Here is a 25,400-nt window from a genome sequence, read left to right on the forward strand (position 1 = left end):
ATCTCAAGAATGGAAGGGGGTACTTCAACTATATTGTGGGAAATAGCATCTTACAATGAGATTTATCTATTGATTTAAAAAAGAAATTGCATCCCAGTTGACCTTTTCTTTGCACCAAGAAGTAGATATGTCTTTGGGTGAGTTTTTGTGTGTGTGTAGAAGTCATCTTGAGCTTTGTTCTAGTTTTCATTGTATTTTTGTAGCAACCAAACACTGATTGGGATCTCCAATTATGCTGCTGATTTTTTGAGGGGACAGGGAGTTTATAGTTCAAAGAGTTAATATGAAATAAGTAAAAGGAGAAGACAGACTAGTTAGAATAAGCATTCTATGAGGACTGCAATCATAACAAAACAAATACTGCAGCCCATAAATTTCACAGTTCCTGATTTATCGGAATATTAAAATGCATGTATATCCACATTGTTTAAAACTACGAAAGTAATCAAAGCACTTGGTAATCTAAAGTTCAAATAATAAAGTGTCAATGCGAAGAAAATATAAAAAGGCAATATATAAAATGAATTCTTGGGAGGTTCTCTTTTTTTTCTTTTTACTTTACCTGTAATCAACAATGCCTTTTCTGCTTCAAAAAAGACCCTTTTCCTTAATTCATGTTTATCAGTAAGAAGATAGCAAAACCTACTCATGCTTAACATTTAAAAAAGATTTTAAATGTAGTTGAGCATGACTGCATCAATATTTGGAGTAGGAAATGCTGTTGAGTAATTCAACGACAGATTTATTCAAATTTACCATGCATAATAAAATATAATAGCTATTGACAGTAGTATTTACAGGGCTTCTGCTTACGCAAAAAATTGCGTACAGTAGCATTAAAAGTTCGGAGGACACCTTCAATTTTCGTCAATGGGGTCCCCTTCAAATTTGGGAAAAGAACAGGGACCCCTTAAAAATCTGAAGAAGGGGTCCCTGGGACCCCAAAGAATTTAGCCTTAGCAGAAGCCCTGACTTATGAGGGATATGTATTTGCCCTAGATAAAAATTGGTTTGATGGACCTGATCATTATTACTATTTAATGACAGACTGTGGGGTCTGAACATTCTTTAAAAAAAAAAAAATTAATTCATTTGCAGTGTGAGAGAGAGAATATCTTTGAACATAAGACAAAATAAATTTCATGTTGAGATTCTGATCAAACTGAGTTTCACACAAAGCATGGATTCCATTTTTGGATATATTTTGAAAATTCTTTTACAAATACTCATGGCAATGAGGATTTTGATCCTTAATAAACTTTCTATGGAATCTTCACATTTTTAATATGAATATAGCAAAATAAAATTAATCAATCATGAAATTTGTTGCATGATTAGCATTATACTTCAAAATCATCCAACCATCCATGTCCAACAAATTTCTCTTCACCTTGTCAACACTTTACATTGCATACTCTACCACATAATTTACAATGAACACTGTACAATATAATTTAGCAACATGCATACTTAACCCTACATTAAATTCACCTTAATTTAAGCACATGTACATATGCATGCATACACACCCTCCACATCACCTCAAAACTTTCTGCACTTTTACAGCAGGCATCTGTCCAAACAAGTGTTTTTTGACTCAAATCACAGACTCCCTATGTCATTGAATTTCTTCAGCTCTGGAGGGAAGCTGTCCTTGTAGAGAACAGGATCAGCTCTAAACTCTATTGTCCTGAGTGGCATGCTTTGATAGACAGCAGTGAACTGGTTTATGCATTCTGATCTTTCCACCATGTGCGTGACATCTGCTGACAGCATCTCAGTGTTGGTACATTGAGGACATTTAAATTTTTTGCGTGGTGCCACCTGTTAGAAACAATAAGGTTTAAGAAATGAATATGGTCAGAAATGATAACTGGGGCATTAACGATTGTTATGCTTAAGCTTTTCCAAGTTGATCCAATTGTGAACTAGGTACCTGGCTATACAGGAGACTCGGGAAGATAAGGCAGCGAGAGAGAGGAGAAAGGCACCACTCTCACAAAACATGACCCTGAGATAAGCAAGGGATGTAACACCTCACTCCCCAACAACCACAAGGTCACAGAACTACCTTTAAACCTTTCATGTGAAAAATGCGCACAAGATGTATGATGCAAGAAAATGAACAATACAGGTGTTTCTTATAAATAAAAACATACTTTCTCTGAAAACTGAAAAAAATAGGTTATTGAAACTGCTTGATCTAAAAAAAAAAAATTTATGATAACTAAATCCTTAAATAATATGAGAAATCTTTCTGGGATATTCTTTCAAGATTTTAAAAGTACAAATAACATCATTTCATTTTTTCATTACCTTAATGGGAGCATTTCCTGTCACATTAGCAATGAGAAAGTTCATAGCTATATCCTCACAGTTCATATGCTCATCTACCCATGACTTGAGGTTGCCTGGTAAGGCATTTGTATAGAGATAGCTGAAGTACTGCAACATACAAGATCATACTTAATATGACTCCAGATTGTCTGGAAGTGTGCAGAAATGAAACAGCACTAGTACTCCAAAACACAATTGCAGAATTGCATGCAGAAGAGTAATCAACAGAACATGTATTCATCAACACACAAAAAAATATATGTATCTACTATGATTAGTTTAATTACAATTCTCAACCAGATGAACAGTGGATCTAACAGGAGAATCGCAGAGATGTAACATTCTACATAAAAAGGCAGCATAACTACATTTTAACTTCTTAAGCACATTAGCAGATCTGGAAATGTTTGTTAAGTGCTAACATATCATTAATACTAGTAAAAGTCAGACATGTACCTTGTGATAGAATGCTGCACCAGTCAAAACCATAGATATTTCATTGGTCCATTCAGATTCATACTTCCATTTCTGGGTCACATTATCCCAGAGGTGAAGACGAGATGGAAACCCCACTAAGCGATCTGGAAACTCACGCCATACCTGTCACATACAATGAAAAGTAGTATAATCTAAAATAGAAAAAAGTTGAGTCAGGGAAAAATAGAGAAATACAAATGAAAAGAAAGTTGTATCTATCATATTATAGTTTGCAGGTTTTTAGATGATAACGAATCTCCCAAACTAGAAGTGCTTTGTTTATGCCTACTCACTGAACTTAAGCTATTTACTGTCTAATGCTGACCATTGTTGTGTGGTCAAAGATTGCATGATGACTATAGCTACAATAAGAGTCTAGTATGTTAACTTAGCACTTAAAAACTATTTCCTTGAAAAATTAACATTCTTTCATTCACTGCTGATTTATTTTGCAAACATAAAAGTTCACATAGAACTCACAAAATTGTCACATTACACAGCTCTAGAAAGTTCTTCCGTCTGCATATATTTTTAACCAGTGAGGAAGAAACAATATAGACCATGCCAGGGTTTGCAGATTTTTTAAAACCTGTGTTCCTATTTTTTGTTTTGACTCACTTCATATCCAAACTCCAGCTCATCAGGTGTCAGCATAACAATATCATCGTCAAGAGCAAGGATGCTCTCTGTTTCAATCTCATCGTAAGGAAAAAACCTGTTACAAGATGGTCACAGAGCTGATTTGACATTCTATGACTTGATACACTGTCAGTTCACTATGTAAAGCAAAAAATTTCTTTTATTCTTCAAGATCCTTGAAAATTCTGTGGACTGTCTGTAGCTTACTTTTTTCATTGTAATTTGCACAAAAGGACCTCATACATATTCTTCCTCTTTCCCTCACTCACCCCTCCTCTTTCTCTCTCACACACATACACAAAATACAGGTGAATGAATAATTAAAGAGTTAAATGACAAAGAAATCCAAAAACCAACTTCAGTTTCAATGATAGAAATTGACATTTTACATTATTTCCAATCAGATTGATTACTCATGATCACATCTAAAACACAGCTTTGGAGCAGTTCAAGTAGGCTCCACTTGTGCTGTCAAGTGATGGCACTGAACTGTTGAGTGTGAGAGCTAAATGTCAGCTTCCTAAAAGGGGCAATCAAAATGCTGGAACTCCCAGCCTGGATTTTGTGATTCACATCAAATTTCACACTAGAATACAGATAAAAGCTGAGAGAACTGGAGAATACTGGTGTGACAGAGAATAAGGTTAGAAACAGTAACATGTAGAAAAGCATTCAGATAAATGGTTACCTATTGCTGAGTCTGTTTTTCTTTGTCTGCACTACTTTGACTGGTTTGCCAATATAAGGCCAAGAAGAAGCTGAAGAAGAAAACAAATTTCTACAAACAGGCATAAATAAAAAGAAGCAAAGAATGTTATGTTTATGAGTATGGAGTTAGAATAAATGAGTAGATGTTATTAAAAGAAAATGAGAGAAAAACTCTCCCTGATTAGTTTTCTTCCCATTCTTCCTATACTCTTATTTTGTCACTTCATCGTTTATTCATTCATTTATCTTTTGATTGGTACCAGTTATGCTAGTCCACCAGTACTGATTGTCAGAGAAAGGAAGACAAAGGTGACAAGGCCTGTTACTTAGGCTGTCTTGAGCCGGTGAGCAGGTCCTTCATAGAATGACCAGTGTATACAGGCAGAGAAAATAAGAGGTTCAATTAGGAGGATGCAAGCACTGCATGTGGTAAATGAGCAAAAGAACTAAATGTCATAATTTACAAATAAACTAACCAACGAACATTGTTTTACAAAGACATATGGTAATCATAGAGGTCACGTCTGAAGTTTTAGATCACCTGTCATGAATATTAAACCAATGGTTAGATGATAAAATATTCACTACCTGTCATCAACAATTTCAAATAATTCGACCTTACCTTTTTTAAAGATGATTCTGTATACAGTGGATCTAACAGATTTCTAGAGATATAATATTCTATATGATAAGGTGTCATGTACCACCAGGGTATAACATTAGAAGGGAGATAATAACAGCTCTTTCCATGAACAAAAGAAAGTTAATTAAAAACTTGAGCATAAAAAATACTGACTGGGTGGTGGTTGTTTGTCCTGGTTGTTCCAGACCACAAGTACTTTTGCCAAGGATGGCACTTCTGCCAACTGCCTAATGACTGTGAAGAGGGAGTCCAGGCGATTATAGGTTAAAACCACTGCAGTAAATCCTTGTGCTTTGCTTGGCATCAATGGGAGAAACAGTGGATTCTGGATGACATGCTGTCAAATACAGTCATGGATGAATGAAGTCCAATGTCAACCCCAAATAGATCAATTAAGCTATTGAGATACAAAAATAAACTGCTTCTTAAATGGTTAACGGTTTAAACTGCTGAAAATTATTTAAATGTATCTTTAATAATAATAATAACAACAAAGTTAACATATAGTGCCATACCAACTTTGTGGGCAAGTTCATGGTACTTTACAAAGAACACATAATAAATAAGTTAATGAAATGCCAGGGTTGTTCTTCTGAAGATTATATCCAGTTCTTAGACCAAAATGCTAATGGTTCACAGTTTAGGTCTTAAGATCGTACAGTCAATTGTCAAAAGCAGAACAGATTAATCAGTAATCAAGAACGTATATAAAATTGTCAGGAGATTGATATCTACATGATCACATTTCGCCAGAGAGAAACTGCATTAAAATGTTAAAATATTGGATGATGTTGGAAGGTCGATGGCAGTGAGGATTTGTACAAACTCTCTAGGTGTTGGTTAAGACTGGGCAAAGAAAGCTAAAATCAGTAGATGAAGATAAAAAGGCCACAGACAAGTAAACAATCCAACACAACATCTAAGAATGTCATCAAACATGTAGGTCAACAGGTATGCACAACAGTTGTTAAAGTGAATGTGACAAATCATGGACTTCAAATGAAGGGGCAGGATTTGGAGACTATTACTTAACGAAAGAGTCGAATTTACCTATCCATACATCTACCTATATTTCACTTAGCATATCCCTGTACAAATTAGGCATATCCCTGTACAAATGCAGTTATGATTTTGACTTCTTCTTGTGCAAAGTGATGTTTGCAGCTGAGCATCTCAAGAACAGAGGGGTTTGGGAAAGTTTCCTAAATTTCGCTTGATTTGGGGGAAACTTAGCTTTAAATAATCAGTAGAAAAATACTCTTCCCTAATCATTGAACAGTTTCTTCAAATTCTGGAGCTGGTCTTTTATTAAACACAGAATTAAGGGAAAAAATTAAAATATGCTTGGCTTAAGAAAGGTAGTATCCATCTGCATTACATGCTATCTGTTCACCTTATTTAAAATATTCCTTTTAAAACCAAATATGTCAATGAGGTAGAAAGTTTACCTTCAGACATTTCACTGCTATCTGATCAATACACATAGTAATTTAACTGACTTACCATGTCTGGTGGTTCATTCCAATCATGATAAGAGCGAGCAGCATATGGAAAGATGCGCCCATTCAGCACATGGAGCGTTGCCATGGTGATGGCAGAGATGGAGGAAAAGTATGTCCTCCACAGAAACTGCACCTGGCGCCGCATGGTGTGCACACGATCCACACTGTAGTTTTGCACAGTGTGCATCACCTGATCAAGATCAGCTTCTCGCAGCTGCACAGATGCCCTGGAGGTTAGAATGTAAAAATTACACAAACATACATAAGGAGATAATATGATATTTCTCAGCTAATTTTTAATTTGGCTGCTGTTCTGCTCAGCATGAGCAAAAAGTTGCATAGCTTGCCTTACTGGACATCACAATAAACTGGTCATTGTACCTACAGCAGCAGGAGATAAGCAAATGCATGTCCAATAGACACGTGTGCTGAGGGAATGCTTTATGTGCAAATGCAAGCATTTTGCTGCATTTGTTATTCAATCACATAAAACAGAATTAAAAAGTATTCTTCATGATGTGTTTCTTGTTTCTCACCTGATCCAGTCTAACTCATCTGCAAAAGGCATAATATAGCCATCAGCAACTATTATTGGAATGCAGCCTGCCATAAGGGCATCACCAAGCACTGGAGAACCTAGCCGTGCACCTCTGATTATCAGGCAAAATGTGGCGTCCTGCAATGCAGATCAAACAATATGCACATTCATATATTTATTAACTGACTGGACTTGTCCCCTGGGCACAGTTTTCCTCTCTGGATGCATTAATTTTCATCGTTTTTGAAAAATAGCTAAAAAGTAACGATGTAGTAAAGTACAGGTATGGCGTTTTTAAAGATAAATCTTCACAAAATTACATTTTTCTTACCCTAATTTGCTTCATGTATGGGTTTTTTTTTTTGTGGTCACATCCAGGAAAGTGAGTAAATTGGATTTAAAAAAAACAATTAGTTGTCATAAATAAGGCTAACACACCAAATATAGCTATATCGCAACAAATCTTGCCAAAGAAACCAGTTTAGATTTCAAAAACACATCTAGGACAATGCAGAAGGAACTTAAACACACAAATAAGTCTTGCAAATACTGAATTGCTGTAAAATAGTTGATCTTTTGTTCATGATAATAATAAGAAAAAGAAGAAAGATGATCTAGAGATTCAAGAACTTTTCTAAAATCTAGGATATAAAATAACACTGAGATAGGAAAATCAACATTGGATGAAAAAAAACAAGTCAAGAAAATCAACATACGACAAGCAAAATAAAATTAATGAATAATATATATAAGCAATATCTAGATTCTAATTTTAATCATCTGTTGTTTATACCTGCAAAACCTCTGGGTACTGATACTCTGTTGTATCATGACAACGAAGAGTGTAGTTCCAAGGTTTTATATCACCAGGACAGTGATCCAAGAGCAGAAGATTGTCAGGATACTGGGCCTGCAGCTTGCGTAAGACAGTTTTATATTCTTCGTGCAAACCCATCTGGGATGATACAACCAACCACTTACGTCTTTCCCTATGAAAGTAGAAACTATGTTGTCAAAAGACTCAAAATTGGAATAACTGATTTCTACGACAAACTTTTACTTATAGAACTTCCAACTAAGTTTATTTAAATCAAAACCAACATTCTTGAGCTTGTGAAAGCCTTCCCTTTCAACAGACACTTGCACATGTGCATGCACCTGCACCCACACACACTGATAATTTAAGTATTCCACATATTCTAAACATATTTAATTACTTTTCTTTTTTGAGTGGTAATATGGATGTGTACTAATTTGTAATACTTGTGACAGAGATTGAAAGTGTCAGCATAATAAACTGGGTATTGTTAATGTATTTTTTAATGTTGATGTTTTATGTAAAGTGATTTTCTCATGTTACTGTTGGCTGACAAAACAATTTCCTGAAAAAAACTAATAAAGATATTTTTGTATTTGTATTGTATCAAATATCAAAGCTGTTACTAGATAAAAATTAACTTACAGGTAGGATTTCTGTGGCAAGACTATACTCCTAACCAAGGGATTAAAAACTGGTATAGAGATGTCAAAGGTCTGGCGATAAGTTAAAGATGAGAACCCCCCTCCTGCTATTACAGCACTTCCTGTGTCTACCTCCAAGACGCTGCTATAATTAGGTGACATCCCTGGCAGCATGTTAAACAGCAGGTGGTTCTCGCCATCCTTCCACCTACAAACAGAACTTTTTGTTATGTAACAGTCTGATTTCAGTTGATTTTTACATTGCCTTATTAATGTTGATTAGGCACAACAAAAAAAAAAAAAAAAAAAAAAAAAAAAAACATCAGCATTGAAGTTTTGATGCATTCCACTTATAACAGTGCTCTTAGCAAGGTGAAAAACCTTTTCTTAAAAATCACTGGATTGAATTCAGTGCATAGTACAAGGCTCTGTGCATAGTGATATTTCCCCACATGTAAGTGAATAGCTCCCTTCCATTCTGAAGTTGGAAGTCTAACATGACATTATGATTGTCTATGGATATGTATAGTTATAATAATATAATCCCAGCTCCTAAACTGGCCGAAGTCTTGACAACATTATACATCCACATACAATCGTCACATCCATGCTTTGTTCTGTGCGTGAGATTTTTGTAAGGTTGTATCTTGAGAAGGGAAGGGTGGTTATTCATTCAGTTTTGAGGAATTAGAATCTTGTATTGAGTACTGCCTAATGATTAAAAAATGTTTGCATAGCAGTAAACCTTTAAGTGTTGTAGATTCTCTGAGACACTCACAGACATTAAAGTAAGCATGTACATGCACACACTCTATTTCTCTCACACAGACACACACATGTATTTGATCACTCACATACCATGTAAGTGCTGCGAGAACTTTTCCAGTTTCTTTGGCAAGTATCCTATTTTGATTGAGAAGGTCTATAGAAGGCACATACATGCAAGCTGTTTCTGGGTCCTTTGTGTAGAAAGGACTCTCAGCAATAGCCTGTAATATCTCAGCGAATTCTCGTGACATTTGTGATGTCAAAGGTGTTCTACTGTCATCAACATATTCCTTAATGGGATAGATATAAACACTGATCTTTGTCTCATCATTGTATCCACAGTGGTAGACATTGACACAGGTATGAAAGGTACAGGATGACTTTCTTTCTGTACTGTTGATGTCTTGTGATACAAAGGCAATTTCGTTAGTCTCCAGATGCTTTGGAAATCTTTGCACAAAATCATCCATTGAATCATCTGTAGGCCACAAGTAGAAGCAAATCACTGTAAGTAGTAAGAATAATGCGGCAATGCCTGCAAAAATCAAGTATGGTGTACGTGGCATGTTTTGCCGACGTCTTGGTCGCATGTTGATTTTTATTCAGGTTAGAAGCACTGCCAAGAGGCAGATTTATTGATGTCCCAGGTTGTGTGAAATATCTGAAAAAATATAATATACTATAGTAAAAGTGATTATATATACATACATGTATATACATACACTGTTCACAAAAGCTACTTCGTAATAAACATACACTAACTTCAAACTATTGCAAAAATAGTACTCTGACAGTGGAGGAGGTGGGAATAGGTGTTTTTCACCAAGCCTGCAACTAAGACTGTAACACAGCAAAGCACTAGACCTTCATACAGACTGAAAGTGTCACGTTATCCCAAGATTTGTATTTTGTGCCTACCCTCTCTACCCCTCACACAATACTATCTCATTAGACTTACACATTACTGTTTTCAATGGATGATAAAAAACTTCCTTATTGTTAACAAGAAAGAAAACTGAAAAGATCAAAACATTTCGGTTTCTTTTCTAAGCACAAGAAGATCAGCTCGCAGAAAGAACTGCATCAGATGAAAAAGACTGAGTCAATATTACTTAGAAACCTGTTCAAGATTCAGATTATGTTGACAGAAGACTCAGTAGCTGATTTTAAACTATACAGCCAAACCACAAAACGCTGTCACTTTCATTCTACTTTCCCTTTCATGTGGTTGTTTTGTCGATCAACTTTTATACCAGTAGTTATTTCAACAGATGTGATGTCGCCTTTCAAAGAATGCGACTGTAGGAGAAACATAAACATACCTACGAAACCATTTCCTCTCTGTATGGTAGCAAGAACATCCGGCGACGTTTCACCCCGCGGTGAATGAAGAGGTCATAATTTCATCCAATCAAAACGACATCCACCAGCCCAAGGAGAAGCACTTCCGTGTCGGCCGCGGTTATCAATCGGCTCCGAAGCATCCGAATAGAAGCTTGCGTGTGCTGGCAGCAGCATGCGATTGAACTAAACTATTCCGCCCCCTTCCAGACTTTGCAAAATGGATTACTGGATATGCAGGAGAAACTATTTACACAAAACTGTCTGGATGTGCAAAAGCTGAGACTGACATTTACTTAGGATCATTAGAGTTGCAGACGACAGACATCAAGATGCCTGGAATGGTTGCTTTCCGCAGACGGTGGTCTGTTGGCTCCGACGACCTGGTTGTTCCAGCAGTGTTTCTGGTTATACTGCACACTGTGTGGTGAGTAGCACAAATCAATAAAATTCCTGCGCTGAAAATGCCGATGAAGGGTTAAAGCCCTTGTAATGATTTTACGCAAAGAACTGACGTGTTTGACTTGAAAGTACTTTCATGAGCCCAGACGAGAAAGCAAATAATCTGCATGGCTTTAATATGGTGCCAGAAAGTGATGTTTTCAAGTGATATTGGAATGTACCAGTTCTTCTTGCTAAGCTGTGATGCAATTCCCACGTCATCAAAAAAGACCGTTACTTGTTAGTCGAGACTTTAGCGTGTTTCCTGGATGTGCGGTATAAATTTAATGTTGTCAGTGAGATTTGTTTTATTAGGATTAATTGACTGTATTAATAGCATCAGTAGACTGAAAACCCTAAAAAAGCACACATCTAAATTGAGCCTACAACTCACAAACGATGTTACTTATACCATTAAATATATTTCAAATCAAACTTACTATGGGCAAATATACATATATCTTACAATAAACGTCTAAACACGTGTTTAGACGTTTATTGTAAGATATATGTATATTGCACATGTTTATAAATGAGTATGAAGCATGTATATATTTCTTTAGAGGACACATTTAAACAAAATAAATTTTTTCAGGAGCTCAGAATTTTAGGATTAAAAAAAAAATCACTGTGCTTATTTCAGCTCAATGAAGAAAAAGTGTATTCACAATTCTTTTGAGATGGTATCTAACTTAGGGTATAGGCTAGAACATTAGGTCTTAACAAATATTTATTGACTGGGCAGATCCTTGATAATCTGGTGGCACTTACTGCCACTCTGTTTATCCAGAATGGAAGCTGTAGCTTTGACTGTACAGACAAAGAGGTTTCCTAACATCTTTTTTTGAGATATATTTTTAAACCTACCATTATGACTGTTAAATATAAATTTTTAAAAAAAAATCATTAAAAACATCCAGCCCCAAACATGTATGTATTTAACAGAAAATAGCTCCAGGCACTACTCAGTTTCCTACACATTTTTTTTTTTAATGATATAAAACTCTGGCTTTCATCTGCAAAATTTCACTGCATGAAAAATGTTGTTATCCAGTCTGCGTGCATGAAATTTGACTCTTCTCACTTCCTTCATAAGTGTAATTGTACCCAGCAACTTTTAGCATAGACAGATTTACCTTGAATAATCTGTCATTTTAGAAGCCCTTTGCATGAATGCTTAATCTGAACAAATCTTTGTTCTTAGGTACTTCCCATTTAAAACAGCTTCACATTAAGCCCTTCATCTTACAGATCCCTTTATTGAGCATTATGCAATCCATTAAAAACTGGTAAAGGTAATCCTGTGACCTTACGGTCAATGGGAGTGAGGTATGGGTCAATGGGAGTAAGCCCTCACTGGGGCAAACTTTTGTGAGCGTGATTCCCATCTCTCCATTACTGTCTTACTGGTGGGCCATTGGTGTAGACCTTGTTTTTCAGTTCCTGCCTCTCAGCTCTTTCACTTTTAGATGGGTTCAGAAATGTGTCATGGTACTTTTTTGCAATCAGTTAATAAATGATTTAGTTTCTTCTAAATATAGGTTACATACATTTGCAGTTTCCAATGATTTTGTAAGCACTACACTTATTAATATGCTAATGAGCTTGTTATTATAAAAGATACCAGGAAAGAATGAATTCACATTACACTAAAGTAGAAACATAGCTACATGGTAAATCTTTGATTAAATAACTTATACCTGGAGATTGAAACAAACAACAAATTTTGAAGTATCCTTTTCAATAACAAAATCAACTGTCCTGTCATAACAGAAGCTTATCTGCAGCAATAGAGCCCCTTTCACAACTTCATTGATTTTATGAAGACATTTGACAGTCTAGTATGATCTGTCACTGCAAATAAAGAGAAGCTTCAATGTAAAAGAGGTTATATAATCTAAGAGTGGATTTACACGAATTCAAGCAGTTCAACGCTCTTCAACATGTAATGTGGGGTATTCCACCAGCAGTGGTCACTGAGATGTTTTTCTTGCGCAGTTCTTGTAGATTGTGTTAAAGTCTTCCATGTGTCCATTTCTATTGATAGTAGATAATGATATAAATCTTTGATTTAGAGACTCTCTGAAAGAGAAGGGATATATACAATGAAGACTAGCACAGGAAAAAACCAGTCACAGTCAACACCAAAATCAGTGACATGTGGACTTCAACACTGAATGCTGCCACAGGAAAGATGATTCACACGGCATTCAGAACCAGGTTCCTGAGGAAACTTCTATAATTTTCCTACCTTGAATGTATTACCAAAAACTCTGTACAAAAAAAAGTCATCTTTCTGGTGGTCCTTTCTGGTAATGTAGCGAAAATAGCACAGGCCTGCCTGTATCAGTCATGTCACCTACCATAGCACAATGTCTAATGCTGTCTTTCAGTGCATTAACAGTTTGCAGTTCAGCATTATATTTTTGAAATAACTGCATTATTTACTACAGGTGCAGCTGATTTAGGGTATACCACACAAAAGAGATCTGAAATAGATGGTCTGTTGGTTGAGAGAATGTAATTTTTGTGTTTTACTTTTTTTTTTTAGTATTTAGACTGTGTCTAGAATAACATGCATTCAGGTTCCATGTTTTGTCAATCTGATCAGGGCTAAATTTCTGGATGTTTTAGCTCAATAAGTATTAAATCGATCATTTTAATGCTACTGAATTCAAAAGCATTGAGGCACACCATACCATGCCATGGCTGTTTACTGCTTCAATACAAAATGGAATATTATGATTATTACACAGAAATAGTAATTTGCTGCTGTTACAAATTCTGTTTATGATACAAGTTGGTTGATCAGATTTTTTGTTATTATTTATAGTAGTCATCCTGTTAGTGTTCAGAAGCTAGCAGTGACTGCTCGATGCCATAATTTTGTTCAGCATTTCCTGTCTGAGCAGAGATAAATTACTTCATAGTAATGAGTTAATGCGATAATCAATACAGTAAATGCTGTTCGAGAGAGGAAGGGAAGATTTTAGAGCCCTTGATCAGGGAAGGAAGTAATATTTTTTATCTGATGATTGTTGTTTTGGAACTGCAGCTAGAGTTTATGAATGATGTTGTAGGCATTTTTCTTTGCTGTGTTATGTCAGTAGAGGAGGAATGCAAACATTAGTGAACAACAGAGAGGAGTTTGTAAAAAACGAAAAGTAGTGACAGGTGAATTGGCTTTAAAACAGAAATCAGAGAAGAGTGTTAGAACACAGGACAAAAATCTTTACATAGAAACTTGTCAGAGCCCAGCTCACCATTATTCCCTAAATGATTTGAGTTGATGGCATGAAAACCTAAATGGTTCACTGTGGAAAGCTACAATCATACCTGTTAAGTTATCCCTTCTTTTGTTTTATAACATCTTTTGCTCTTTTTCAGCAAGAACCCTAAGTTAGCAGTTTTGCACAGAAATCATGTCAGTCGACGGCATAGGTATCTGATCCTCTGTTGTTTTCTGACATGATTTCTGTGCAAAACTTCTGGCTCATGGATCTTGCTGACAAAGATTTTGGGGTTACTTCCATTTGCAAAATTTAGTTTCTTGCTTAAAATTGATATGCTGATCTTATTATGATGAAGAAATACCTGATTTTTTTTTTTGGTAAGATTCTTGATTATCTTTTTCTTCCCCAGGATCATGGTGCTTTCTCTAGTGAGAGGGCTTGTACACTTTGAGACCACACAAGATTGCACTAAGGACTTGCATTTTCACATCCTTGCCTACATTGGCATCCTCGGGGTGTGCTTGGTGCTTGAAGTCATCATTGCTGTTGTCAGTCTTCGTGGAACAATCCTCAGTCCAGAGCCCCGGTGCAGTATGGAGTACCTCCTTTACGTTCGCCTGTGTGAGTCACCAGTTATTATCATTATTTCTGTTGATTAGAGGTTATGTTAATGTTTAAGAGGTGCTGCAGTCTGATGGTTAGTGCACTCAGTGTGAAACAGAAGGTTGCTGGTTCAAGGTTTACCCCCCTCCAGCAAACGGGTATCTGATCTGTTTGGGAATTAAATGGCAGCAGGAGAGGGTTGGGTTCTGCCTTAAAAATAGTGAGCCACTTACAGTTCACTGGATCATTGACCAATAGGCTATGTGAATATTTTCCATGACCTCTTTGTTGTGGTTAGTTTGAGTGGCTGGTTTCGACATGCATTTTTACCCCCTCATAAATCAAGAACCCAATGCTGCAAGGTCAGCAAACAGTGACCACCTTGGGAGTCTCTTGGTTTGCCAAAGGCAGAAACAAAGCCCGGAAGCAGTCATGTTCTTGCTACTTTAGAATGGTGCAGCTATTGTAAGCCTTGTTGAATAACAAAATCAGGCTTCGAGTCATTGTCTCATATTTTCACTGCTAACCCATGGTTTCAATACATTTGTTCTTTGGTAGAGTAGATTACAAACCAACAGTATGTACAATATCGATATGTATGATGGGGAACCAGCTTATTTACAGGTCTGTCATTCCACATACTGCAATACTTTATTTAAAGGCTTTGTGTATGAAAGAGCAGTTACTTGTTGCTCGTACATCATGGTTTAAAATTTGTATGTGCAAACCTTATAGCTCTTTGATTACCCTGTATTTTTCTGGGGATTTCATGTTTTAACAAACAGTCAGGGAACGTTACAGAGTGATGTCATTTTAAGAATGCAATCCATTTTCCAAAACAAACAAGTTTATTTCAAGATGTGATTCTGATCAATTTTAATTATATAATTGGAAGATTAATCTTGAGTTGTAAACTTAACAGCTGTTTATGTTAGGGGGCTGCCACAAGTTACAGAAGTGGAAACTATGCTTCAGTAATTAACATTATACAACCTAACATGACCATCTCCTTTCATTTACTTCACTTGTCTAGTACAACTTTTTACCAGCTTATTAAATGCCTCCTGTAGTTCCAAGTTTTGTTTTAAAAGGATTGCACTTATTGCAACTACAAAATACTGTTTCCCTAGATCCACATAATCCTTCTTTAAGATACAAACCTATAAGCATCTTCATGCATAAAACTGGGTCAGACTTTGATGTTATGAATGTCCAAGAAAATATGTAATACATTTGGGAGTAATCCTCTAGACTAAAGCCTATCCAGACACATCTGTGTCAGGATTAAAGATTTGGGTTGGGTGCATTTTTTTCCCACAGATGTGAGGTCTGGATTTTATTATGCATAATGTTGTCTATAGGCTTGTGCTGAGCGAAGGCGAATTTTTCAATCATATTTTGTACTGGTACAACTGATCTCAGGTTAATAAATAAATGCATTCTTCTATTTAAACCTTAAGCTTTCACCTGGTTATTATATTATTTTCTATGGACTGCATGATGGAGAAGAACATTTGTGGTATTGTTTACTTGCAAGGGGCTAGACGCCTCTAGAGGATATCTGAAGTGGGAAAGGCAACAGCCAAGATCGCAGCTTACTTCAGATACTTGAAACTGCTTGGAAATTCTCAATGCTCTTTCTCGCACATACAGACACTGCAGCACAGTAGGCAATTTAAATAAGTCAAGCAACTCTTTTATGAAGACCGATCATATCGTTTCCAGCAGACGGATGCTCATTTTGCTTAATTCTGTGCCACTTTTTTTCTCCAGAAACTGGAAATGAGCGTCCATATTTCCCTTGGGTGACCGGCCACGAAGCCATTAAATCCGGAGGCCGTATGTAAAAGCTGAGATCAGACCACCGGTATCGTTACTGCTGGGATGCAATAAAAATAATGAATTTGGAGTTCATACGATCTTTTAATAGCACGTTAACTATGTTAATTTAAATGAGACCAGAAACTAGAGTGGAATATGTCACTTTGACGAAGGTCAATCTGTTGGTCGAGATAGTTATAAATGACAGCTTTCCAAGTCATCTCATATCATCGAGCTTTGGCTGTTGGTCACACTCACAGATTTCGGTACAAAAGCCTCAGTTATGTCCGAATGTTTGCACAAACTTGTCATATATTTAACAGGACGTCTGTATAAAACTTAGTCTGAAAACGTTCGTCCCTATTTGTCTCTTTAAGAAAAACCATTAGTTCTGTCACTGAAACACTCGCCTCATCGCGGACTGCGTGATCCACGTTCCCACGTTTTCTTTGCTGCCCTTCTAGACATACTTAGATGTAAAGAGTATTATACTGAAGCAAGAACTCAAAACCCTGGAGGTAGCTGGGAATCGGAAGCAAACAACTAGATACTGACGGTGCAGCAGCTGGAGATGTCTCACTAGAGTTCTCGGATAACACGTACAGAAGCGAGATGATTCAGCCCGCGAATGTAATGTCTGTAACGTTTATCCCTGGCACCTACTGGACCAAGTAAATCCTTTACTTTTGTTGCAGTTTTTGGCCTTGTGGAGCTGGCATGGTTGATCGTTGGGGCCGTGTGGTCTGGAAATCACTATCAAACCTGCAAGCCAGAAGCGGCCAAGAAAGCCTTGCTAGGTAAATAGTTGCAACCTTTGTAACCTTTGTAACATCTCTCCATTATTCAGTAGGCATCCTGATAAAAGTCCCATCAAAGTCTATTCCACCCACCACACCCTGATTTTCCTTTTATTTCTCTCACTTTATTCTAACAGGTTTACTTGCATCCACTGTGAAACACATTTTAAAAAAAAACCATGATTAGAAACTCCAGCATCTGTAATAGTAACTTGCTGTCAGCATACAGCCTGTGTTCTGTGTTTTTGCTTGGCTGGTATTGTTGGGAAGCGAAAAACTGTATTAATGGCCTTGGGAATAAGAAGTCGCCCTGAACAGATCTTGCTTTGTCGGCCTCCAGGCTTGTGCGAGCTGATGTGACTACCGCCATCGGGTTTTAAGAGCTCGGAATGTCGAGGGCTGCATGCTGTCATTGATTTGTCGCCCGGACGCTGGCAGGGTCAAGATGTGCTATGTCGCGCTGTTGCCGCAGCTTGGGGCGGCCGTCGCCAATGGTTAGGCGCCAGTCCTTGAACGACGTACAGTTAATTCTCGCCACGGTTTGCCGTCTGCTTAGTCTAATTGTGCTTGAACAAGACAGGGCTAGGATTCCGTGGTGCCAATCGTACCCTGTCACTGTGCGTAGTTTAAAAAATCATAATAATCTCAAGTTGTGATTTAAACCCTCTTTATAAATGTCGCTATGATTGCGGGCTGTAAATTAAGTCTTCTCTAGAACGCCTCTTCCTGGTTATGGCTATGTGGGTAGTGTGTGTGTGTCCACGAAAGCTTACAGACATTTGGATGGGTTTTTTTTTTTGCTTGATTGGGATGTTACAGCTGCTGTAACATATGTGTAACAGACTGCAAGTTTAAATCTTTGAAAAAGCTGTACGTTTACTTGCGAAAAGACATCATAAAAATTGAAAGACTTGTTAAAATACTTATTTTTATCTGGAGCTTATATGAATTAGACAAGCACAGACAAGGTGTGGGGAGAACAGAGCGAGAGACAGAGTGGGAGGAGGTGAGGGGTTGGTTCAAACAAGTTTATAAAAATAAATCAGTAGAAAGATAGAACGTGAAAGAATTTTGAAATATGTATTATATTCAGTTATTTGTGTCGGTAATCCGCAGATATCCATGGAATGTGTGTATGTGTGGGATGGGTGGGCGGGGTTTGTGTGCGAGAGAGAGAGAGAGGGAAAAAAAATTAATACGGTCAGTTCAGGAAAATTGTATCAGCCAGCTTTATAACTCCGTAACTTCGTAAATTATTGACCGATACAGAGATCTGTCCGCTTTTGCAGCGACTCAGTGCGCAATTTTCTGTTGAATGTCAGTGGCACAGCTCACTGGCAGGATCAGAAAAGCAGGTCGTATGCCGATTGAAAAGACCCTATCCTGCACCGTTGATGTTTCTTTCCTGGGCGACGTCTGTAAAAGACATTATTTCTTAACTCGAAATTCTCAATACATTTCTGTCCCAGCGTCTTTCCCAGAACTCGGTGACCTTCACTTTGAATGAAAATTACAGAACGCGCTCGTGGACAGACACGCCTTCAATATTAAAAGGCTGTGAGGGCGGTTAAATGGCTGTGGCGTGCTGTGTGACGTCAGCGAGGGACAGGAAGTGTCGGTCATTGTTAGGATTTGAACTCAAGCGATCGGTGGTGTATCGTTAGTTGGATTAGTGATACACATTAGTGATAACAATCAAGATGGGTATGAGCAATGTCCACCTGTATCATGCCATCAGCTGACACGGGGGTCGAGTTGATGTCATCGGAGGACGAAAGAGACGACGGAGTCCGGTGTAATTTCTCTTATTAAACAACATCCTTAAAGCATTCAATTTTTCTCTCATGAACAGACATAAAAATAAACGAGATTCAAACTGATCCTACTCTTTACGATATTCTAAGCAGTTTTATTTTTCCTTTAACCTCCACCCCACACGTTTTATTCAGTTTTGAGGAATGAATTGAACTCTGAACTGACATGCCTCATGGAAAATAAATACACACTGGAGTGCATGCACACTCTTACAATTGATCGTGTACTTAATAAGCTAAATATTACGCTGGTGTCCTTTGTCACACATTTGCTGCTTAATGAGATGCATTTTCCCTCCATTAATTTGTCAAGTCATGACAGTGGAGTCAGTGACAAAAAGCTTGGCAGTGAGACCTCTTACACAGCATCAGGTGTCAAATCAGCTTCAAGCGGAAAAAAAAAATTCCGGTCACTGATTGTGAGCCATTGCTTTAAAACCAAACATTGCTCAAAGAAACGAAAACAACTCCTCATTTCTGTCAGCTGCTGGTGGTGTCGACAGATGGTGGGAATTATTCAACACGTGATCGACAGTTTGGCTGGATCTTGATTGCGATTGGTCCAAATGTAAATTGATTTGGTTTAGGACATTCATGATGACTGTAGATGTGCACGACAGTTCTGTGAACAGATACTATGGCCAGACCTCTATTTTCCATCTGTGACTATTGCTGATTTTGTGATGTTGCAACACACACACACACACACACATACAAGTAATTTATTTTCTGTTATATTATTCTTTTCTGCAGAAACTTTTAACAGTGTTCGACATTTTCTAAAGCACCGTGTCACAACAATATATATGTTTATCACCTGTTGATTTGTGACTCATTCTGTATTATGACAATCAGACTGTATTTGTAAATATTATATCGATGGATATGCTCTGCTTCTCTGGCTTGTGAGCTCATTTCGATTTTACGGTTTTCCGAGAAGCATTTTGCAAGCTATTCTAGGAGCAGGAAAACAATAACGACTCTGTTTGGTCCGTCCAACGACCGGAAGTGTGGTGTGGACAGAAGGATTTGGACAGAAGCCTCGCTTACAGTTTTTTTTCCCCACTGGATTGAGCAACTACTGGCTTCATATGTTTCATTATCTCATTTGTCATTTTATAGACACAACGTTTGCATGTTATGTTGCGTGCGTTCGTGTGTGTGTACTTTAGTATTATTATTTCTCTCGACAGCGAGGAGCGCACATACCATCTGTGTGTCCATTGTCTCTATTACAATATCATTTATTTTTAATTTGTGTAAAGCGCATGGAGTCAGCTCTGTAGGAGAGAAATGCGTTATATAAACCGGCTTATTATCAGTAGCAGTGGTTGGCAACAGCTAGTTAGATTTTGTGGACGGGTGGTCGTATATGTTGGCGACAGATGGTCAGTCCGTGGCGACGGTTACCAGAACTTGGCAACAGCTGGTAAAATCTTAGAGGGTCAGGTACAGCTGACAGTTGGTTAGCCTTTGGCGACTAGCACGTGGAGGGAATCTGAGGTTTGCGTGTGCTTAGATGGAGCCCGAAATATTCTTGGGTATTGCCCAGACATTTCTCGTTAATAACGTGAGAGCCTGATGCCATTAGTGAGAGCATTACACTAATTGTCTCTCGTTGACCACGCCTAGCGTGAATCTTGTGATGCAGCCCTACAGTTAATCGGTGACATTCGTCTCGTGCGCGCACGACATGCGTGGTTGCGTGTAATGGTGTTTGGCACGCTTTCTGTTACACTGGTGAATTTTTTTTGTTGCGGTCTGTTTACGAGGAAGAATTTAACTGTGTATTGTTGGAAAGGACTGGAATTTCCCATGTGTACGTGTAGCGTTTGTTGTTTAGGGCCACGTATAGGAAGATAGATGAAATGGGCCTCATTGCATGCCTGACTGGGTTAGTCATTGAGAATAATTAAAGCAAAATTGAAGCCGAATTTAGTCACTTTATTATTATGTAGATTTATTAGGGTCCTCTCCTTCTCTTTCTTTTAAACTCTCTCTTAATGTCTATCTAGTTATGATTGTTGGGGGGGGGGTGAGGTGGAGGCGGGAGCTTAATACGAATTGGTTGTAGGTGTTGTTACACCGCCGACTCAGCATCTCAGTGCGCAGTAGTCCAGTCGTGTAAACAGAAACATTCGGAAAGAAAAAAACATGTGCCGGAGGTGATATTTGATCTCACGACACTCGATCGTCACTGTCTTGACGAGAAGCGCTTTATCGCTGAACTAATAAAGTCTCAAAAAAAAAAAAAAGAAGTGTGATTTAAAAAAAAAAAAACGAAGAAAGAGAGAACTGAACTGTTTATTTTGTGGGTGGGCGACCCTTTCATAATAGATTCATACAATTTCAATTTTTACCGACAATAGTTAAAACGGTGCATGTATGGTACATAAATTAGATAAATATATTCATCATATCAATTCGCATCTTTCATTTTATGTTTATACACATGCACACTGTGTATGATTCGACAGGTCCAATCGAATATTCAATAACATTAAGGGTCATTCAAATTGCGGTCTTGAGCTAAAGATGGTGCGTGTTATATACGACATAAAGATACATAGACCACAACGCACTCACTCTCAGATGTTTACACGCGTCCCTCAATGTAAGTAGCATGATGCTGTCGCGCCTTCATCTATCTACACACGTCCACACACACACACATCCCCTTCTCCCCCACACACACTCATATGCGCACACTCACATCTGTAGTAGGCCATCAGTCCCACCATAAGGCTATGGGCCCCAGCATAACAAGCCAAGCCTGTGGGTCACACTATAAGACATTTCCGATATTTCCGTTGTTGATTATCAGCGCAGTGCGCATCCTCAGTACATAGAAGATTACATTGCCACATTTCTAACAGCATCCGTTTCCGCAAGAGACAGCAATACAACCGAAGTAGGTTGCTGTGACCCCCTGTTTGTCGGGGATGCAAGATACTTTGCCCTGATATCAGCATAGGTTTGTCAGTGTAACAGAAAATATTCTTTGTCTTCCGTTCTGTCTTGGCAGAAAGGACAGTTTTTGTTCTATATGGTCAAATATCTTTGACTGCTAGATACTTCTCTGGTTCAAACTCCTTTTTAAACTGACTGTAAGTTGAAAACATATCACTTGATTGTATGTTATTTGTCCGTTTTGCACAAAGTTTTCTTTTAATGATTGTCTAAGCAGCAAGATGAAAGCATCTCCCAACTCACCCCTTGTTCCCACACATGTCTAAATCCGCTGTCCTGCAAGATGTCTTCTGTTGCTTTTGCCCTCGGTAATCCGAGATTTAGCTGAATCTTGTGTGCCCGGTCATCCATGATTGGTTTTAGCCAGTATTCCACAATCCTTACTGTGTTATTTCTATGCAGTGGGTATCGTCCGCTCTCACTATATACCATATGGTATATCTTTTATAGTCTCTTTTTCCACCACCTCCTGCATGGATCACTTATCCCAGGTGGTTGTCTCCCCTCAGTTGGAGAGGTGAGTCTCGGGATTGTCTCCCTCGACTTGTTTTGGTCTGAGGACTGTGAAGTCAATGGAGGGAAGTCCAAATAATCGTTTCTGGCGTCATCCCCGTGCGCTTCATTTCTTCGTGAGGTGTCCAGGTTAGTAGATTCTTGAAACCTTGTGCCGGTACACCTTTCTTTGATATGAAGTCTACCATTCTTGTAGTAGACGAATATTCCATCCTTTTTCACACGGTTCCCATTGTGGTCTTTGTCGTTTCTTAGATCCGCAGTTACCTTAATACCACTGTTTCTTGTGACATTTTTCAGTTCAGTACTTTGCATCTCTGTCATATCGTCACCACATTTATAGACACGCACAATGATAGGTAGGGGGTACACCCCCTTCCTTTTGTGGACCTACTCTGTGTGCCCGCTGTATAGCATTTGTTTCCAGTCTTTTGTGCTTGAGTGATCATTTAAAGTTGTCACAATTTTCTGTGAGCACTGTTTCGGGAATCCTTTGAAAGCTCGTCCACAGGGCCAGGGTTAAGTTCCACATCGGCACACCGCTCTAACAGTGACACAAAGTAGAGCAGTATGACCTCAAATCATGTATGTCTTCAGTCCCATAACTCTCCTCTTAGCTATGTCGGCCTATTTGTATAAAATATTTATTAAATCTGGAGCAAAAAGACAGATTGTTGCACGTAGTTAAATTAATCTCCTGATTATTATGTATAATTTAAAGAAACTTTGCAATTGTCAACAAATAATTTTGTGAACACTTCTCATCCACAGAGAGAGACTTGTTTAAAACAAGAGATTGTACGTACAGATTGCTTAATTGATTTCATAGTCTTTTATTTTTCCTAGACATTTTCGTCATTTCTGATAATTAAATACGAGCGATAGATAGTAGATATTACAGCGATCGCAACTCTGAGATTTCACAGAATTTTCGAGGGCGATCGGGTCGTTTTTGCACGACGATGACGAGGACGATAGACGATAGACCATTATTCCAAACTCAAGAGCTAAAGGTCACAGGTCTTTATGTTTCTGTGAAGGTATTATGGTCTGCAACTGGGTCATGATGCTGAGTTGTGTCATCTCCGTGTGGTGCACTTACGACACCGCTGGCGCCAAATGGGTCAAGATGAAGAAGTTCCAGGACAGCCTAAAGGATCGTCGAAGAGTTAACCGCCGGCAGTCGGGTAGCAGACGCAACTGGCGTCAGAGGTAAGAATTCAGTTACTGCTGACAGCAACAGCAAGCAAAGTCCTAAAATGTGTTGTTTTGGAGGCAAGGTTTATGCTCTTGCATGATTTTACAATACTGCAAGTTTTGTAACCCATTCTTAATTGAGTTAACGCATGTAAACTTTTTTCTGTTTGCGAATTCGTGTGTGCTAAAGTTTGGCATGATAAGTTTTTGTTATAAAACACTTTCTACAACAAATCATACATGAGGTTTGTTTTGTCCTTTTGTCAGCCTTTGAGTCTTTCTTACCTGTCGTGCTTCTCTGATCATTGTCTTTTGTCATTGTGCATCTGTCATTGTGCATCTGTCACTACACACTGTTCACTTGACATGCCATTTTGTACATGTTTATTTAGGTCTGTCACTCATCTTAAGACCTTCAGTTATTGAACGTTTATCGTCAGCAGGGAGGCACAAATCTTAACCAACCTTATGAACACTGATTGAAAGTGTGTACTAATATTACTTAAATAAAATCCTATAGCTTAACTGAAAGATAAATGATACAGTCAGACCATAATTGCATTGGCGTTGGTTTTGTAACAGACGTGTAAACAATAATCTTTGCCTGTTTCATTAACAGCAGCATGATTTTTTTCCCATATATATTTTTTGTTTTAGGTATGTTTCCTGTGTACATTCTTTTTTATTTTCCAACCAGGTCTAGAATTTTAAGGGAATTTTTCCTGCAGAGATTCAGAAGGTATTTCAATTTACCTAGTAAAATCACAACGTCTTTGTTTGCATATATCTATATTTACCTACTCAAGCTAACACAAGCTGTATAACAAAATTGTATTCTGTATACTGGCTTTTCGTCACTGCTGTACAGCACAAAATTCACCAGACTGTGAAATTTTAGTTCACAGATTTCCGTTTCTATAAGCATATCTCAGAGCTTTGTGTCAGGAAAAGCTTTGCAGCAGGTGGCATAGCTCTGACAAGAGCTATCAATGTGTGTAGTTACTATGTGTGCACTATATCACTATTGCTTCTAATTTCGCTTGTTGAGCATTATCGTAGAGTTATTTTGGACAGCTTGTGTGCACAACAATAAGGTTGAAATAATCAAGTTTCAATAATCGTATTTACTGTGTTGCACTCGCTGTGTCCATGAAAACCACAAATGTATTTTCCCATCTGAATCCCATCTCATCTTGTATTTTCGCCATGTATTTTCCCATCTGAAAAACTGCACGGCATGTTTGGCAGCTTCCTGACCTACTGACCTTTCGCTTGTACGCCCTTCGTAGTCCTTTTCGTGGCACCTGCACATTAACATGTAAAGCTAACTGTTTGCTAAACCTCGTCGACTGTATGCAGCTGATGTGTTGCTTGCTGCAGTGAGAAAAACAATACTTGTGCGGCTTTAATCTCTTTAATCCTCTCCCTTAATTGGCTTTTTGTGTTTGGCCTCCTGTTTCGCCTACTCTGTGTTGACCTCCCTCCACCTTTCTCTCTCTCCTCGCATTCTCTCTCTTTCTGGGGTAAGCTACCTAATTTTTACCTTGATGTAAAGCAAGAAAGCTGCCCTTTGTGTAGCTAGTGAGCTGTAGAGTAT

General features: G+C 37.9%; 2 protein-coding genes across 5 annotated transcripts in view; one reads left to right on the top strand and one right to left on the bottom strand.

The window, feature by feature from the left end:
- Positions 1-370: 370 nt before the first annotated feature.
- Positions 371-10,498, bottom strand: LOC112565643 (exostosin-2-like). Its single transcript, XM_025241219.1, has 12 exons — positions 10,396-10,498; positions 9,164-9,734; positions 8,307-8,513; positions 7,638-7,833; positions 6,843-6,982; positions 6,308-6,533; positions 4,958-5,141; positions 4,142-4,211; positions 3,433-3,529; positions 2,794-2,937; positions 2,317-2,445; positions 371-1,824 (listed from the first exon to the last, which is right to left on the bottom strand). Exons 2-12 carry the CDS (start codon positions 9,661-9,663, stop codon positions 1,603-1,605), a joined length of 2,115 nt encoding a protein of 704 aa, XP_025097004.1. The 5' UTR covers positions 9,664-9,734; positions 10,396-10,498; the 3' UTR covers positions 371-1,602.
- Positions 10,499-10,534: 36 nt separating this feature from the next.
- The window catches only part of LOC112565642 (sn1-specific diacylglycerol lipase alpha-like), a 42,152-nt gene continuing 27,286 nt past the window's right edge, over positions 10,535-25,400 (top strand). For 2 of the 4 annotated variants that reach the window (XM_025241214.1, XM_025241215.1), the window contains exons 1-5: positions 10,535-10,841; positions 14,498-14,709; positions 17,208-17,309; positions 23,647-23,818; positions 24,501-24,542. In XM_025241214.1, the coding sequence (XP_025096999.1) occupies positions 10,747-10,841; positions 14,498-14,709; positions 17,208-17,309; positions 23,647-23,818; positions 24,501-24,542 (623 nt within the window). In that variant the 5' untranslated portion in view covers positions 10,535-10,746. The remainder of the gene's footprint in view (positions 10,842-14,497; positions 14,710-17,207; positions 17,310-23,646; positions 23,819-24,500; positions 24,543-25,400) is intronic. The other 2 variants (XM_025241216.1, XM_025241217.1) reach the window with 1 other exon arrangement.

Source organism: Pomacea canaliculata, linkage group LG6, assembly GCF_003073045.1.
Source record: "Pomacea canaliculata isolate SZHN2017 linkage group LG6, ASM307304v1, whole genome shotgun sequence".
NCBI classification, from domain to species: domain Eukaryota; kingdom Metazoa; phylum Mollusca; class Gastropoda; order Architaenioglossa; family Ampullariidae; genus Pomacea; species Pomacea canaliculata.

Excerpts from the sequence above, each read along its gene's own strand:
- LOC112565643 (XM_025241219.1), bottom strand. The coding sequence starts at position 9,663 with ATGCGACCAAGACGTCGGCAAAACATGCCACGTACACCATACTTGATT. Across the intron at positions 8,514-9,163 it reads GTTCTCGCAGCACTTACATG|GTGGAAGGATGGCGAGAACC; the intron begins GTATGTGAGTGA and ends TTCTGTTTGTAG. Across the intron at positions 7,834-8,306 it reads TTGCCACAGAAATCCTACCT|GGAAAGACGTAAGTGGTTGG; the intron begins GTAAGTTAATTT and ends CTACTTTCATAG.